The sequence below is a fragment of the Sceloporus undulatus genome, chromosome 3, assembly GCF_019175285.1.
Source record: "Sceloporus undulatus isolate JIND9_A2432 ecotype Alabama chromosome 3, SceUnd_v1.1, whole genome shotgun sequence".
Taxonomy (NCBI): domain Eukaryota; kingdom Metazoa; phylum Chordata; class Lepidosauria; order Squamata; family Phrynosomatidae; genus Sceloporus; species Sceloporus undulatus.
In genome coordinates this window covers 91,438,220-91,454,283 of record NC_056524.1, presented here as the reverse complement: position 1 = coordinate 91,454,283, position 16,064 = coordinate 91,438,220, and the positions used below count along the sequence as shown (strand labels likewise).

General features: G+C 38.8%; 1 protein-coding gene across 5 annotated transcripts in view; it reads left to right on the top strand.

The window, feature by feature from the left end:
* The window catches only part of SHROOM2 (shroom family member 2), a 161,883-nt gene that overhangs the window by 92,728 nt on the left and 53,091 nt on the right, over window positions 1–16,064 (top strand). Inside the window, exon 1 of one of the 5 annotated variants that reach the window (XM_042456500.1) lies at window positions 6,941–7,015. The exons of 3 other annotated variants lie outside the window; for them this stretch is intronic. Coding sequence is in view for 1 of the 2 variants with exons in the window: in XM_042456499.1 (XP_042312433.1) it covers window positions 7,642–7,742 (101 nt within the window). In the remaining variant the exon portion in view is untranslated. Of the gene's footprint in view, window positions 1–6,940; window positions 7,016–7,637; window positions 7,743–16,064 lie in introns of those variants that run through there. One more of the 5 variants, XM_042456499.1, reaches the window with a different exon arrangement.

The window sequence follows — 16,064 nt, the reverse complement described above, 5'->3', positions numbered from 1 at the left end:
ATCTATACTCTTTCAGAGTCCATGCTAGAAGCCTGAATGTGACATCAGTCTTTGTTCTCTCACAAGATCATCTCTCCCACCAAGTGGACACACCTCTTTCCCATGAAGTCACCATACTACACAAAAGCATAACAATAATACATTTGTTGATATTATGTCTCAGCACATGTCCTTGAAGACTTGCTCTTCCAGGCCTAGACTTTCTGGCCTGCAACAGGAACCATTTTAAACCTTAGTTAACCATTGCCACATCTGAACATTTTCCATACAAATTAGAAATATATTTTAACAGGGGAAACTATGGCCTGTTACAGACTGCCAAAATAAAACTGCTTCGGGTCTCTTTGGAGGTATGCTGTTTAAATGATGCATGCATCCGAAGAATCCAGAAGCTGCACCAAAGCTGCACTCCAGTGCTTAGGAATGGAGTGTGGCTTTGGCGCGGCCTCCGGACTCTTAGGACCCATGCATCATTTAAATAGCATACCTCCAAAGAGACCCAAAGCAGCTTTATTTTGGCAGTCTGTAACAGGCCTATGGCTCTCTAGATGTTGTTGAGCTGCAACTGTCATAATCACTCATCACCTGCTGAGCTGGCTGGAGCTGGTCATAGTTGTAGTTGGATAGCATATGTATGTTCTCCATCCCTGGATTATAAGCATGACATTTGAGCTGGACATCTCTGGTTTAATTCAGCACACCTATGAACCTAGTGGGTGAGCATGAGCAACATGCCATGTGTCAGTTGAGAGTCCTGCCCATCTGAATGAGAAGATAAACTGTTGGCCTTTGATTTATTAATCATTGAGAGAATGCCCATAAAGAATCTTGAACAGTTGAGAGAAGTTGTACAGATAGTTGGTGGTCTTTGGTGTGAGTATGATTACAAATGCAAATACTACCCCTCTTGGAATAGAAGAAACGTTTCTCGAAGGTATTATATGCTTGCATGTTAGCTCTTGTTGGACCAAACTGTTTACCATAACATGATAAAATTTCATAAATCTAGGTGACAGAGAAAATTCCCATATCAAATGGCTTATGAATTTCAAGTATGAGCAAGGTGCATTTTAAACATACCCCAGTAATTGGTTTCAGGTGTCTCTATGGCTTCTTTAATAGCCAAAACAAAGTAACCAATCTAGAGAGAGAGATCCAGCTTCTCAAAGGTTTAAAATAACAATAATACAATGATGGCATTCTTCTAATGCAACTCTGAGGTTCATAAAAGCAACCCTTTCCCAGGGCCCAGGTTTGGAGCTGTCTTGTTTATTTTAGGTGCAAGCAGCTAGTCTAGTTTGCATGTTATTTACATATGTTACATACATACAAAACTGCAGCTGCTGGAGAAGCTGTCCTTATCCAGTGATGTTTTTCTTTTGATTTTATAAACTCAGTGTGATGACTCCCAACACACTGACCACAAGGTTCTTCCTTTCTAACGATGCTTTAAGGTTTTCTTTTAACCCAGAAGCATCCCTTTAACCCTTGGTCCTAAAACTGGCCCCACCTCCTTCCCTATTACACCCTTTTACTTAAGTGATTTAGGAATGGGCTCCCAGTATCCTGATATTATATGTATTTTATTATTTTGGTAGCGTGTTTATTATGTTTTTGGTTATACATTAATCCAAGCCATTCTTCAGTGAACAAAAGGAATAACAGCTTTATTTACATTCAGATCTTAAGTTTGTATCTTTTGACAGTTGAAAGGCAAACCGTGTGGTTGCTTTATATACAATTTATATAATCTGTTTTCCCTGTCAGTTCCCTCACTTACTTTATTTCAATTCAGCTTGTTTCCCACTTCTTATTCAAACAAGTTATTATAATCCCCATTTCATCAAGACTTTGAATCCTGTGCAGGTCTTTCTCAAAACCCAATGAACATCCACCCAGAACAAGACAGGTATGAGCCACCCTGGTCTGGCTCTATAAAACTCTCAGCTGAGTCAGACTCTCAAATGACACTCTCCTTTTCCATACGCTCCTCCCCGCTTTTACAGTCACTCCTCAGGCAGCCCCCATCTTTTCATTTCAGAGATGATCCCAAATTGTTATGTACAAGTATGAATTAGAACTATGTTAGAATTTTAACTTAAAAAGAAAATTTATTTATTTTGATGCATAAAAACTGTAACGAAACATGTCTAGGCAATGCTACAATGAAGAAGCTCACAGAACAAGAACTGTAATACACAATACACAAGTAGTAATACAAAACAATAATACATATTGGTATGATGTTGCAATAAAATAGCAGGAACAAATAATGGAATTTCATAAATACTTGCCTAACATTTTATATTAATTAAAAATAGATAATGACAACCATTACTCATGATTTACCATTAATGCATAAATCAGAGCCAGGAATACTAATCCTTTCCAACAAACATAACTAGCAACAAGTGCTGAGTGGAGCGAATAGTACCCAGAACAGATAGCCTACAGGAGAGATTATATAGAAATTATTTTTTCACTTACATTATATACACACACACAGAATTTCATGAGTTTTTAAAATTGATGGTGCGGTGGATTTTTATTTTCATCAAGAGAACAATATATACGTTCTATTTCAGTTACTTATTTTTAAAATATTTAATATATTTTCCCCATTCATTACCTAAATTATTTGCTAATTATCATTTCTTTTTTAATGAAAAACATCCAATCCCCCCCCCATTCATCCATTCTCCCCTGTCTGCCTTATATACTGATAGTTTCATGGAAATTATAATAAAGTTTATGCTGGCCAGTAGAGGGAGAAAATTCACTTTAAATGTGGAAAGCAAATACTGGCAATGTGGTGGGTAGGGAAGTGTAGTAAAACTGTTTTCTTTTGGAAAGGAAGGATAATGTTGGCATTTCCTTGTGTCCTTCTGTTTGTCTTAATGTGCCGCATTACTGCACTACACTCTGCTCTTCCACTTTTACTGCTCAGGCTCCCTCCTGTTGCATTTTGGGGTTTGTAGTTCAGTAATGCCTATGAGCTCTTTGGCTGAGAGTTGTAAATGCCCCTCCTTAAACTGCAAATCACATAATGCAACAGGAGGCAGCAAGAGCATTAAGAATGGAATGGCAGCACTATAAGAGTGTAGCACAGTAAGCTAGGTGGTTTTCCCCCCTAAGTTTACCATGTTTTTTTTTGCACTGATAATTGCATGTATAATATAGTATCTGACTATTCTGTCAGATTAAAATTAATTTGATCAGTCGTGTTACCAAATTCATTCGAAATCTGTACATGTGTTGGGGAAATGCTTGCAGGTGCCTATGAACTTGCTTGTGCTTGTGATGCTCAAGATCACATGTTAGGGTTACTTCTTCAGTACTAGGTTTTAGTGAGGTATTTGTTGGAAGCATAGACTGGACTTTGTTCATAAATGTTGCTTATAAAATAGGAATCATTATGACAAATTGCATCACACCTCAGAAAAATGTTTACAGCTCTGATTTTGATTTGGAGCTGCTCTGTCTTAGGGTCTTTCCAGATGACTGTATGCAAAGGGATCTAATAGCACCTTTTAAGATTTATTGTGAAAATAAAATGTAGCATAAGCTTTCGTAGACTTGGTCTACTTCCATACATGCATGGACCTTCCTGGGGAACACACATCAGAGAAAGTAGATCAAGTCTACAAAAGTTTACAGTACAACTTTTTTTGCACAGTTAGTTTCAAAGGTGCTACAAGATCCCTTTGCTTGCTGATAATCTAGGGCTATGTCTCTGAATTCTTTCCAGCTGACCATTATTGTCACACCAAATGCTTAATTTTTGCTCATATGTAATGCAGCGAACGTTGCTTAAAAATCTGGATCTCCAGCTACAGCATCCTCAGTAGGAAACTCTCCAGCCTCTTTCTGAGGACATCCAGAGAAGGAGACCCATAACTGAACCACTCTCACTCTCAAGAGGTTCCTTCTAATATTCAACTAAAATTTATTTTAAATTATTTAAAAATTTATTTACATTTATTTAAAAATAATAGATGCAGGTAATTCTCATCAAAAACATCCTAGATAAACTAGACTTGAAGTCTTATCAGAACTGATGGTTCCTTCACACTCATATCCACTGAATTACCTACTATAAACGTTAAAAAGGAAGAAAACACATGTTTTCTTTCAGTTCTGTGAATAAAAGTGAAAGCAGGAGTGCATAAAGGAAGAGCTAGTTATAGAACTTTTAAGGACAGCGTGCACTTATTTATTGTTGAAATTAAAACACTAAAATGATACTTGCTTTTAAAAAACCAAAATGAAGAATTAGTTTTAATTAACTACATCATAAATTGAATAGTGTGCGTAGTAACAAAGAGCCCAAACAGACAGGCCAAAATAAAACTACTTTGGGTCACTTTGGAGTTATGCTGTTTAAATGACACACACATCTTAAGAGGCTAGAAGCTGCACCCCAGTCCTCTTAGGACACATGCATCATTTAAACAGCACACTTCCAAAGTGGCCTGAAGCAGCTTTATTTTGGCCTGTCTGTTTGGGCCCAAAGTTCCCATTGACTCAGTGAGTGCCTGACTTTAGACCAGTGGTTTCCAAACTTTGGTCCTCCAGATGTTTTGGACTTCCGCTCACAGGATTCCTGGTTGTTCGCTAAACTAGCTGGGGCTTCTGTGAGTTGAAATCCAAAACACCCAGAGGGCAAAAGTTTGAGAATCACTGCTTTAGACTAACAATTGGATTTAGGCCTAGGTGCTGTTATGCTTCTCTGAGTGATTTACTTCTCAACATTTCTAACCTACTGATACTGCATTCCCAGCTTGAGTCAGAAAATGACCATGTTAAATATGCTACCATTTCCTAATTAATGATGAAGAAGTTATTGTAGAATTTAAACAGTATCTTCCTAGGTGTTGTAATCTGCTTTACTGAGTTGAACATGAACATGATAGTGATCAGGTTTTTACCTTTATGCAAACAATATTTGATGAGGTTTTGAGAAAATGTCACTTAAATCAGTTATTTGAATCAAAGTTTTCTTATGGTGATTTAAATTTAAATAGGTGGTCTAAATTGGGGGCTTGGGACCTCCCAAAAATAATTTCAGTTCTAAAAATTAGATTCGGGATGAAAAAAAACCCCAACATTTGTGTACCCATCCCCCATGGTGTCTTGTTTTGGGAAGGTTTTCTCCAGCTAGTAAGGACACTGTGATTTCCATTTTAAAAATTTAAAAGTAAATTTTTAAGTTTTAAGTTTTTAAATTTTAATACTGTCTTCCATCTCTGGCAAATAATATCTATGTGCTTCTGTTTACATTGGTTGTCATGATGAGGTGACTAGCAATTCTGAAGATAATGTTGCCCCAAAGGAATAGAGGGTTTTTAGTGTGTTGCTAACCACTGGTGAATTAATCTTTTCCACTTATTAGTTGGTCTTTTGATACTGCTGATGACACTCCTACAACTAATTTAGAGCAAACTCAGTAAATCAGTGGGGTTTATATAAATGTTGTTACCCTGTCATTCTGTATTTGGTTGAATGGATGTGTTCTGGTTTGGACTAGCAATTGAATTTAGCCTTTTGACAGGAGTGGGCAAGTGCAACCCTCCAGATATTTTTGGACTATCGCCCCCATCACCCTAGAAAAGAAAAGCCATTATTAAGAATGCTGGAATTTTCAGTTCAGCAATATCTGCAAAACTGCCCTAGCTGTCCTGCTCACAGTCTTCAAATGTGACAAGTTTGGGCAAACAGTTCTCATTTTTAGTTTTCCAAGTAGGTAAATGGTGAGCAGTATTCCAGGTAACTCTGGAATGTCTAGGCTGAATCTGCACTGCAGAAATAATGCAGTTTGACACTGCTTTAACTGTCATGGCTCAATGCTCTGGAATTCTGGGATTTGTCATTTTGTAAGCATTATCTGTCAGAGAGCTCTGGGGTCACAAGAAACTACAAATCCAAGGATTCCATAACATTGAGCCATGGCAGTTAAAGTGGTGTTAAACTGCATTATTCCTGCAATGCAGATTAAATCCAGAATGGAATTGTTAGATTTCAAAGGGAAAACATTTAATATTTGGTAATATGCCATTTTGTAAATACTTTGGAGATTTGCAAATTACAATGAGGTTTTTATGTTGGGGATGAGGGATCATGTCAGATGATGGTCTTACATAAACATTAAATACTTGTATGGAATTGCTAGTACACTTTGGCCAATTGCCACTGGTTGGAGACCTACAGTATAATGACTCCAGTGGGATCTTGGAGAGCTTTTTAGGACCCCCTCCCAACTCCTATAAGTGACCTGGGCAAACCCCCCCCCCCCCCTTTATATGGCCCCCCTCCCGGTTCATTTTACTTGTTTGTCTAAAAAGCCTGTCCTTTGCCCAGGAGACAAAAAAAAATGTTAGATAGGGGACTCTTTTGCAATGGGATTTTGGTGGTGGTGGTCAGAAAAACAACCGTATGGGCTACATGCAGTGTTTAGACTGCACATTTCCCCAGATGTAGTTTAAATAATAATAACATAGACCCGTCACTTAAAGTTTACTCCATCAGTTCTGAGGTTTCTTTGTTAAGAGCACACTGCTATGATTTAGTTATACTAAGAAAATAACTTTCACCCTGGAAAGGTTAGCAACAGTAACTTTCTGCAGCGAAATTCTGATGTCTCAGTATGAGGTGTGAGCCATCCAGAGTAAAAAGTACAAAGAAGTATCTCCTTTAGTTGCCCTGTCTTTTCAGATCTTGTCCTGTTCCGAACAGCTTTAAAAGATACAGGCCAGTTTGCCTTATTAGGAACACTAAAAAGAAGACTTTGTATGATAGAGATGTCTTCTGGCTTGTTGGTTAAAGTGTTCTCATTCTGTCACTTACAGTTAATATAATAGAATAGTATGAGATACTATCGGCTCTGGTTGCCTGCAAAATATTTCTGATGTGCTAATATCTTGCTCTTTCTCTTTTCAGACTTCTTTCTTAGCTCCAAGGGAGTTGGGATTAATTTCTGTATCGGAAAGTTTATTTGTACAAGCCTCCAAAGTGAGAAGTAAGGAATAATGACCAAAAAGGAATCTCATTTATTTTTTTACAAAACCAAATGTACTCAATATTTGGGCTATTTATAGTGAACAACAAATTGTGTTCATTACTGGCATGACACAATAAACATAAACCAGTCCAATACCCCACTTGGATGCATTTACAAATTACATTAGAAATATACATTTTTTTTAAAAAAAAAAGGTATACATCCACAGAAAGAAGCAACAACAACAACAACAACAAACATATCTCTTTCTTCTGCTTTATTTTGTTTCTGATCTTTTTCAAATAGGTTCAGGCAAATTCTTCTCCTTAGTGGGCTTTAAGCTATACCAGTTTTTTACACGGCAGCTTTCCAATTTCCATGCTTGCAAAGCATACTGCCAGCTGTAGTCCACCTCATCTGGATAATACCTGCTTAGGAAAGGCTAGGGTGTGGTGAAATGACCATTTTCTCTGTCCCTTTTGGAACTTTCCCCCACAATTGCAGGATAAAAGCAAGTAGTGTCAGTAAACTCATATATACCAGTATTATTAATTTTTTTCCTAACATGGGGTGGAACTCACTGTGGAAAGGTTTGAGAACCTCTGGTCTGCTGTGTCTCTCTGCTTGCTTGGCTGTTTAGGAAGATGAATGTGGTGGTGGATATTGTAACCCAGAAAATGCTGTCTGAAACCGATGTTCATGCGGCTAGGAGCTATCTTATGAAGATCTTGAAAAGCTCCATGAGGTATGCTGTTGGTTTCACAAAAGAGTTTTTCCTTTTCCTGATGGAAAACTCCAAATGCTCTTCTGAAATTCTCCCTTTCCATCCTCATTTTTCCATAATGTGTATCTTGTTGTGTAGTTGTTCTGTAGCTTTATATTTCACTAGCCATTGCATATAGTCTGTTTTTACTGTATATACTCAGTGTTTCAGGTAATTATCACACTCTACTCTAAAATGTATAAATGTATATCTTAGTGAAACTGGACTAAGGCTGCAATCCATCAGTTCTTAATGATCAAGAAGTCATGAGCTTAGTGGCATTTGCTTCTACACAGATGTGTTGAGTACTAGTATTTAGATGGTATACCTTTTATGCTAAACAGTCACATATGCATCAGTTGATTGTGGAAGATGGCACATTTGTTCCTGGATTTATGGGATCAGTTTGCATGTGCAGTGGGTCAGCATCAACTTGGTGACTACAATCAAGGGAAGTCTGTGGCCCACAAGATTTGGGAATATTTTGGAGAAAGGCATGCTCTTATAAAGGTTTAATGACTACCCATGCTGTTCAGCTTCATCCAACTTTTAGGGATGTGCTGGTTTAAATTGTTTTTTCCCCCACAGGGGTAGAGTTGCCATTTGTCCCTGGAAAATTCTGGATTGAGGAGACTAAAAAAATGTCCCAGCTGGCTAAGACAGTTGAAGCGGTAAATCCTGAATCTCCCCTTCATCCAGGCGTACCATTGCCATCTTATCTTTACACTCCTACCCGATTTCCCCCATAGGCTCAGAAAGTGGGAAAGGAAATGAGGCAAGCAGAGATGGCCTTGTGTTGTGTAGTGATTGTGCGGGAGGCTTGAGCCTAGGGAGTTTATCACACTAGGGAAATCCTGTGGGAAAATGGGAGTTAAACGAGATTCAAATTTAAACAAAACTTGCAAATTTGGGTAGTTTATCACACTAGGGGACTGCCCAAGTGAAATACTGTAATGTGAAGTTAGTCTGAACGCAAAGCAGAGAAACATGGCAGCTTTTTACTTGCATGTTGTTCAAAAACTAAAAAGCTACCGGTGTTGGGGAATGCTGCCAACACACACTCATATGGCTCATAAGATCCTGCTTGGCAAAAGGAAACCATGCCGAGCTGCCAAGAACAACATCCGAATAGAATAAGCCACTAGCCAGTCCAAAATTCAGGATTATAGAGCAGCAATACTACCAGTCCAATCTGAGGTCAAGAGTGCCAGAGGGTTGGTCAATCTGAGGTCAAGGCTTCAAAGGCACTCAAAGGTCTAGGAAGCAAGGAGTCAGATCCAGCCGCGTCCACTAATGAGAACCAAATAGACTGATAAGAGAGCTCAGCGTCTGTCAGGTGTCTTATATCTAACTCCCTTATCACAGCTTCTGAGTGGCTAATGAGTGTATCAGCAAGCCTCTTGGAACGCTGAAGGCACGCCCTTTCTGATCTCTTCTTGCTGAAGGTAGGAACCTCAATGCTCTGCTGCTCTATATCTCCCAAGTCTGGAACTTCTACTGGGGCAAGGCTGAGCTAGGGTCTGGCTGAGCCAAATCCACTGGGACCTGGCAGGGCAGAACTGGGGCCTGGCACAGCCTCAGGTTCCTCCTTTACCTGAGGAGCCGAGTCCTCTTCCTCATCCTCTGAATCCTCCTCATGGCTGGCCATGACAGCCGGTTTTCTCTGCTTTGCGTTAGGATTAACTTTGCATTATTTCATGTTAACAGCGACATTGTGTGATAAATTTTAGGCATTTCCAGGTTTTCTTTAATTTAAATCTCGTTTAACTCCTGTTTTCCCACGGGATTTCCCTGGTGTGATAAACTAGGTCTCCGCAGCATGGTGGAACTTTGCTTTCAAACAGCCTTGAGAAAGTAAAGGGAGTCCTCCTTCTCTTCATACTAAAGGTAAAGGAAGTCCCTTGACATGAATGTCTAGTTGTAACCAACTGTAGGGGGCAGTGCTCATCTCCATTACTAAGTCGAAGAGCCAGCATTGTCCAGAGACTACTCTGGTGGTCATGTGGCCAGCATGACTGCACCAAACGCTGTTACCTTCCCACCAAAGTGGTACCTGTTTATCTACTTGCATTTGCATGCTTTGAAACTGCTAGGCTGGCAGAAGCTCACCCCATCATACAGCATTCAGGCCTCTAACTGCCAAGCTTTCAAACTTCTGATCGTCAGAACTGGAGTCTTAACCACTACATTACCACATCCCTTCTCGTCGTAGCTAGTGGGGAAAAGAAAGGGGGAAAAGCTCTTAGTACTTACTGGCATTGAAATACTGGTACTGAATTACTTAGTACTTACTGGTACTGAGATTGAAACACAATAGTAGAAAAAGAGCAGTGATTCATGTATTGGGTTTGCATAATCAGAATGCAAATTAATAATATGCATCATAATAATAATTTGCTTAATATGCAAATTATATGCCTGGATATGAAGAACTGAAGTATGGCAACCCTACAAAGGGGAGAATGAATAATTTAAATCAGTTTTCTCCCTGCTGTTTGAATGCCTTTGCAATTTATACTGTTTTTAAAGACATCTTGCATGGAAAGGAAAAGAAATTTTCACTGATGGATGATCCTCCATGTTTAGCTCATTTGCTCCCTCCCACCCACAAAGCCACATGGCCAGATGGAGGGATGGGGTGCGCATCAAAGCAAGTAATCTTGTCTTTCACACGCCTCAACAGACTATTCTCCCCCATCCTTTCCCCACTTGCACAGCTATCTAGTAACTGTGCATACAGTATGGGATATGGGGCAGGATTGCATTTTGCTGCCAGCAGGGCCGGCTCACCCATATAAGCCACCTGGGAAGGGAGGCCGAGAGAGAGTGCACACACAGCCAGGCAATCCCCGGGGTGCCACTTGCTCTCCTGCTTTTTTCTCTCTGCAGAGAGCAAAAAGCAGGAAAGCCAACAGGAGAGTGAAGGGCGCCTGGCTGTGTGCGCGCACGCACCAGGCGCCCTTCACTCTCCCCTGGGTCTCCTTCCTTTTGCTCTCCACGGAGAGCAAAAAGTAGGAGAACCAGCAAGGGACCGAAGGGCGCCCTTTGTTTTTCCCTGGGTCTCCTGCCTTTTGCTCTCCATGGAGAGCAAAAAGCAGGAGAGCCAGCAAGGGAGCGAAGGGCGCCCTTTGCTCTCCCTTGTGTCTCCTGCCTTTTGCTCTCTGAGGAGAGCAAGAAACAGGAGAGTGAAGGGTGCCTGGCTGTGTGTGCATGTGCCAAGCATGCTTCGCTCTCCCCTGGGTCTCCTGCTTCTTCTCTCAGGAGGTGCCAAAATATTTCTCGCTTAGGGTGGCAGAATATCTAGAGCTGGCCCTGGCTGCCAGTGCAGCCTGATGCAAGCACTCTTTTGGACTTCTAGATGTCTTGCACAATGATGTAATTGTAGACTACATTGGCATTGATCTTCTTTGTTTGTCCGTTCCTGCTGTCGTGCCAGTCACTATAATACAGTGGACCCTTGTTATACGCTGGGGTTTGGTTCCAAGATCCCCCATGTATAACAAAATCCGTGTATGCTCAAGTCCCATTAAATACAATGACATAGCAAAATAGTGTCCCTTATAAAAAATGGAAAATCAAGGTAAATTTATACTTTGTTTGAACATTTTCAAACCGTGTATGCTGGAATCCGTGTATAAGAAGGACCGGCTGTAGTATATTATAGGGTGGGAGGTGTCATGAAAAAGAAAAGAGTGAGCCTGGAATAGGCTGTGTGGAAATGTAGTCCTGGCATCTGCTGTAGGACTGGAGATATGTGAGTGATGGAACAAGAAAGGGCCTTGAGAAGTATTCTTCTTGTCATGGGTTCTGGACAGTTGAGAAATTCACCTTTCTTAAGTCTTCAAATATCCCTTCTGTTCTTAGCTGCTACTGTATTGTACTTATTCATATATAGTCAGAGCTAACCAAAACCTTGAAGGAGTCAGCCCATTTCAGTCATTTCAAACAGTTTTAAATTATTATATAGTTTTACAAAGGTTTAAGTTCTTTTGTTGTCTGTACCATGCCCTGAGATTCATATGATGGTCTGTGTGTACACGTGTGTGTATATTCTAATAAGTAAATAAATGCTATTTTTAACATATCTAGTTGTGATACTATCTATCTAACAAACAGTGGCTGATATCCTGTTAGTGAGACATGCATGTGTCAGTTAAGCTATGAATATGGGGCGAATTGTGCAGCATAGCGCAAGAACTGTTGCTGATAGTGACAGAAGCAGAGTTGTGTATTCAGCAATGTGATTTTACATTTGCACAATGGCACTCAGTCGTTGATTTGTTTTGCACTGTGTTGTTATTTTGCATGGGGGTTGTGTAGCACTGGTATAGTGTATTTCTGTGTATTTATGCTGTGTTGTCAGGATACTGGATAGTCACAGACAGACTTTTAGGAACAGAACAAAATTGTCAGATGACAGGAGCAGCCTTTCCATACCTGCATACTTATATTTTATTGCCACTATCTCTGCTGCTGCTTCCAGCTAGAGAAGACTGATGATGATGATGATGATGATGATGATGATGATGATGCAGCCAGGTACCCAAAACAAATGCAAAAATGTCAGCTCCAGCAGAGCCAGCCTTACCATTCAGCAAAATGAGGCAGGCTGAGAGTTTTGTGGCAGTGGCAAGATGTTGGAGGTGAAACATATGCTATCCAACCTCGTGCTACCTATGCCAAAGGAAGGGACACCATTTTGTTCTTCATCTCAGATAGCCAAATGGCCCTGAAACCAGGATTTTGGGATGCTTTAGCCAGATCATATCTTTGACATTGTCAGCATAACCTATTCATTTGACGATTCTGACTGAACTAAATTTGTCCTGTTGCTTCCCAGAAAGAAAAAGCAAAGTGACTGGTGGCTCTTATACATGCTCTTGGCAGTCTTTATATTTTTGGTTTTTTTATATATATAATCTTTATTTCAGTTTCATTAAAATGACATATATACATAACAATACATACATAACAAATACAACATATAACGCATAACAAAACACACAAATAACAAGACATCCAGAGGTCTTAGACTATACAAATTATGACAAAGACAGAACTTCCTAGAGGACAACAAAGCATGCTTATGCCATGCTAAAGACCTTAATACTTCTTTTCCCCTACAGTGGGAGGAAACTAATATCATATGTCTTCATCCAGCATATTTAAATAAATAAATAAATAAATAAATAAAGATAGAGAAAAGGAGAAATATTTATCTCCTTTCTCATAAGTTTTTCAACTTCTGTCTATGCTTTGAGTTTACATACTTCTTCAAATAAAATCCCATACTCACACACTCAGCAGGGATTACCAACAGAAATTTGAAGATATACACTGGTACCCCGGGATACGAATGCGCCGCCTTCCGAAATTTCCGGGTTACGAAAAAAATCCATTCAAAAAAACTGTTCCGGGTTACGAAGGTTATTTCGGGTTACGAAAAATTTTTTGGTGCTTTTCGGCGCTATTTCACACGAAATCGCGGCTTTTCCCCATTAGCGCCTATGGCTTTTTCGCCTTACGAAGTATTCCGGGTTACGAAAGCGGCGGCGGAACGAATTAATTTCGTAACCCGGGGTACCCCTGTATTTTCTTTCTCTATAAAGTTAACTAAAGGACACCATACCATTTTTGTTTTTTCCCAATCGAGACTTCTAATGTAACAGGTAAGTTTATCCATTTCCATGAAATCTATCAATTTTAGCAACCAATCTTTCCACGTCGGCTGAGCCGGTCCTTTCCAGTAAGCAGCGTAAGTCATTCTAGCGGCTGAAATCATATAAAATAATAGTTTCCCGTGTTTTTTCTCTAATATATTATCCATCACCATATTTAATAAAAACATTTTAGGATCACAGGCGAAATTAAATTCCAAAATTGATTGCATTTTCCTATGTATCTGTGTCCAATACATTTTTGCGTATTCGCAGGACCACCACATATGGATAAAAGATCCCTGGGTTTTATTACATTTCCAACAGTGAGGATTCTGGTCCTTGTATATTTTAACTATTTTTAATGGGGTTAAATACCACCTGTTTTGCATCTTATAATAATTCTCTCTTATTGACACACATACAGTATATTTCAGGTGTGTATTCCAATTTTTTTCCCATTGAATCAGTGGTATATTTTCATCTAAGTCCTGTGCCATTTTACCATGGAAGGTTTAATTGCTTCTTCATACATATTAATTTTCAACAAATATTTATAAAACCTGGCAATTTTCTTAGGTTTTTTTATCAAAAATTATTTTATCAAATTCTGACACTGCTAAATCAATACCGACTGTTTTATTATCCAACAGGTATCTTTCCTTCAGCTGCCGGTACAAGAACCAATTCAATTTATAACCCTTTTTTTCCAAATCCTCAATAGATTTAAACAAGATTTTATTGCTCATACAGTCTCTATCCAAAATATCTTTATATATAATCCAACGATCAGGAAGGACTATATCATTTTTATGAAATGCTTCATTGATTGATACCCAGTAAGGTAGTTTAGGATAAATAATATTTTTATACTTATTCCAGACTTTTAAAAGGGCCCTTCTTATGAAATGCTGCAAGAAATCATTATTAACTTTTGTTTTATCATAGAATAAATATGCGTGGGTTCCAAATAGGTTCCCTGCCATTTCTAGGTTCAAAACATATTTATTATCAAGTCTGAACCATTCCCCAAGCCACTCAAAGCAACAAGCTTCAAAATAAATTTTTAAGTTCGGGAGTCCCAATCCACCACGGCTTACCTCATCCTGCATATTTTTAAAGCGGACTCTAGGCTTTTTCCCCTCCCACAGAAATTTACTTATGTCCCAATTCCATTGAACAAAGGGCTTCTCATTGTTAAGAATCAGAATAGTTTGAAATAAAAATAAAATCTTAGGGAGAGCCATCATTTGAAATGCCGCGATTCTCCCTAACCACGATAGTCCAATCTTTTGCCATCGGCCAAAATCTCTTTTCACTTCTTGCCACACCGTGTTATAATAATTATTAAATAACTCCGTGTTCTTCTCAGAGAGCCAAATTCCTAAATATTTAATCTTATTAACTACCTTGAATCCGGAGCTATCTTGAAGAGTATGTTTCTCCTTATTACTTAAGTTTGCCGTAATCATAGCCGTTTTTCCCTTATTTATCACCAATCCCGATGCATTACCAAAATAATTCAGTACCTGTTTCACCTCTAATATATCCTCGATGGGATTGGATAGTGATAAAGCCAAATCATCGGCATAGGCTCGCAGTTTCATTTCCAGTCCCTTTATTTTAATTCCTCTTATATTATTATTTGTCCGAACTTCATCATTAAGAATTTCCAGCGAGAGAATAAATAGTAAGGGTGACAGGGGGCATCCCTGCCTGGTGCCTCTACAGATCCCGATTGGTTTTGATCTTTCACCATTTATAATCAAATTAGCAGTTTGTCTTTGATAAATTTCATTAATCCATCTTTCCAAATTATTCCCCATTCCAGCCCTCTTACAAACTTCCTTCATAAATTTCCAGTTGAGCCGGTCGAAAGCCTTCTCAAAATCTAAAAATATTAATGCCATTTGATTGTCCTACCGTTTCTCGTGAAATTCTACCAGATTGATCATATGTCTTATATTATATTTTAAATGACGCCCTGGTAGAAATCCAGACTGATCCTGATTGATAAATTCATTCAACACCCGTTTTAACCTTTTTGCTATAGCAGCTGCAAATATTTTATAATCGGTGTTAAGCAAGGAAATGGGGCGATAGTTCTTAGGCTCTGGGGTATCATCTACCGGCTTGGGGATCAAAACTGTGTTTGATTCTCTCCATGTATTAGGGAAGTTGCCTTTCCCAATATTATTTATGACTGATAACAACGGGTTTAACAATTCATCACAGAAAGATTTGTAATATTCTGCGAGAAACCCATCTGGGCCCGCAGCTTTCCCGGATTTTAATTCCCTGATTACATTATAAATTTCTTGTGCAGTAAAATCTCTGTTAAGATATTCCTTTTGTTGAGGAGATAGCTCTTGAACATTCTTTTTGTCTAAATATTGTTTAATTAATTCCTCTGATGTAGAGTCTGGCTTAAACAAATTAGAATAATATTTCATAAATGCATCTTCAATCTCTTTTTGTTTATAATATATTTTTCCATTGTATTTTATCTTTAGGATTGTATTTTTCTTTTGCTCACCTCTCATTTTATATGCCAAAAATTTCCCTGGTTTATTGGCTAAGTGGAATAGTTTTTGCCTATTAAATTTTAATTTTTTGTTTACCTGGTCCGTTAATAATAAAGAGATCT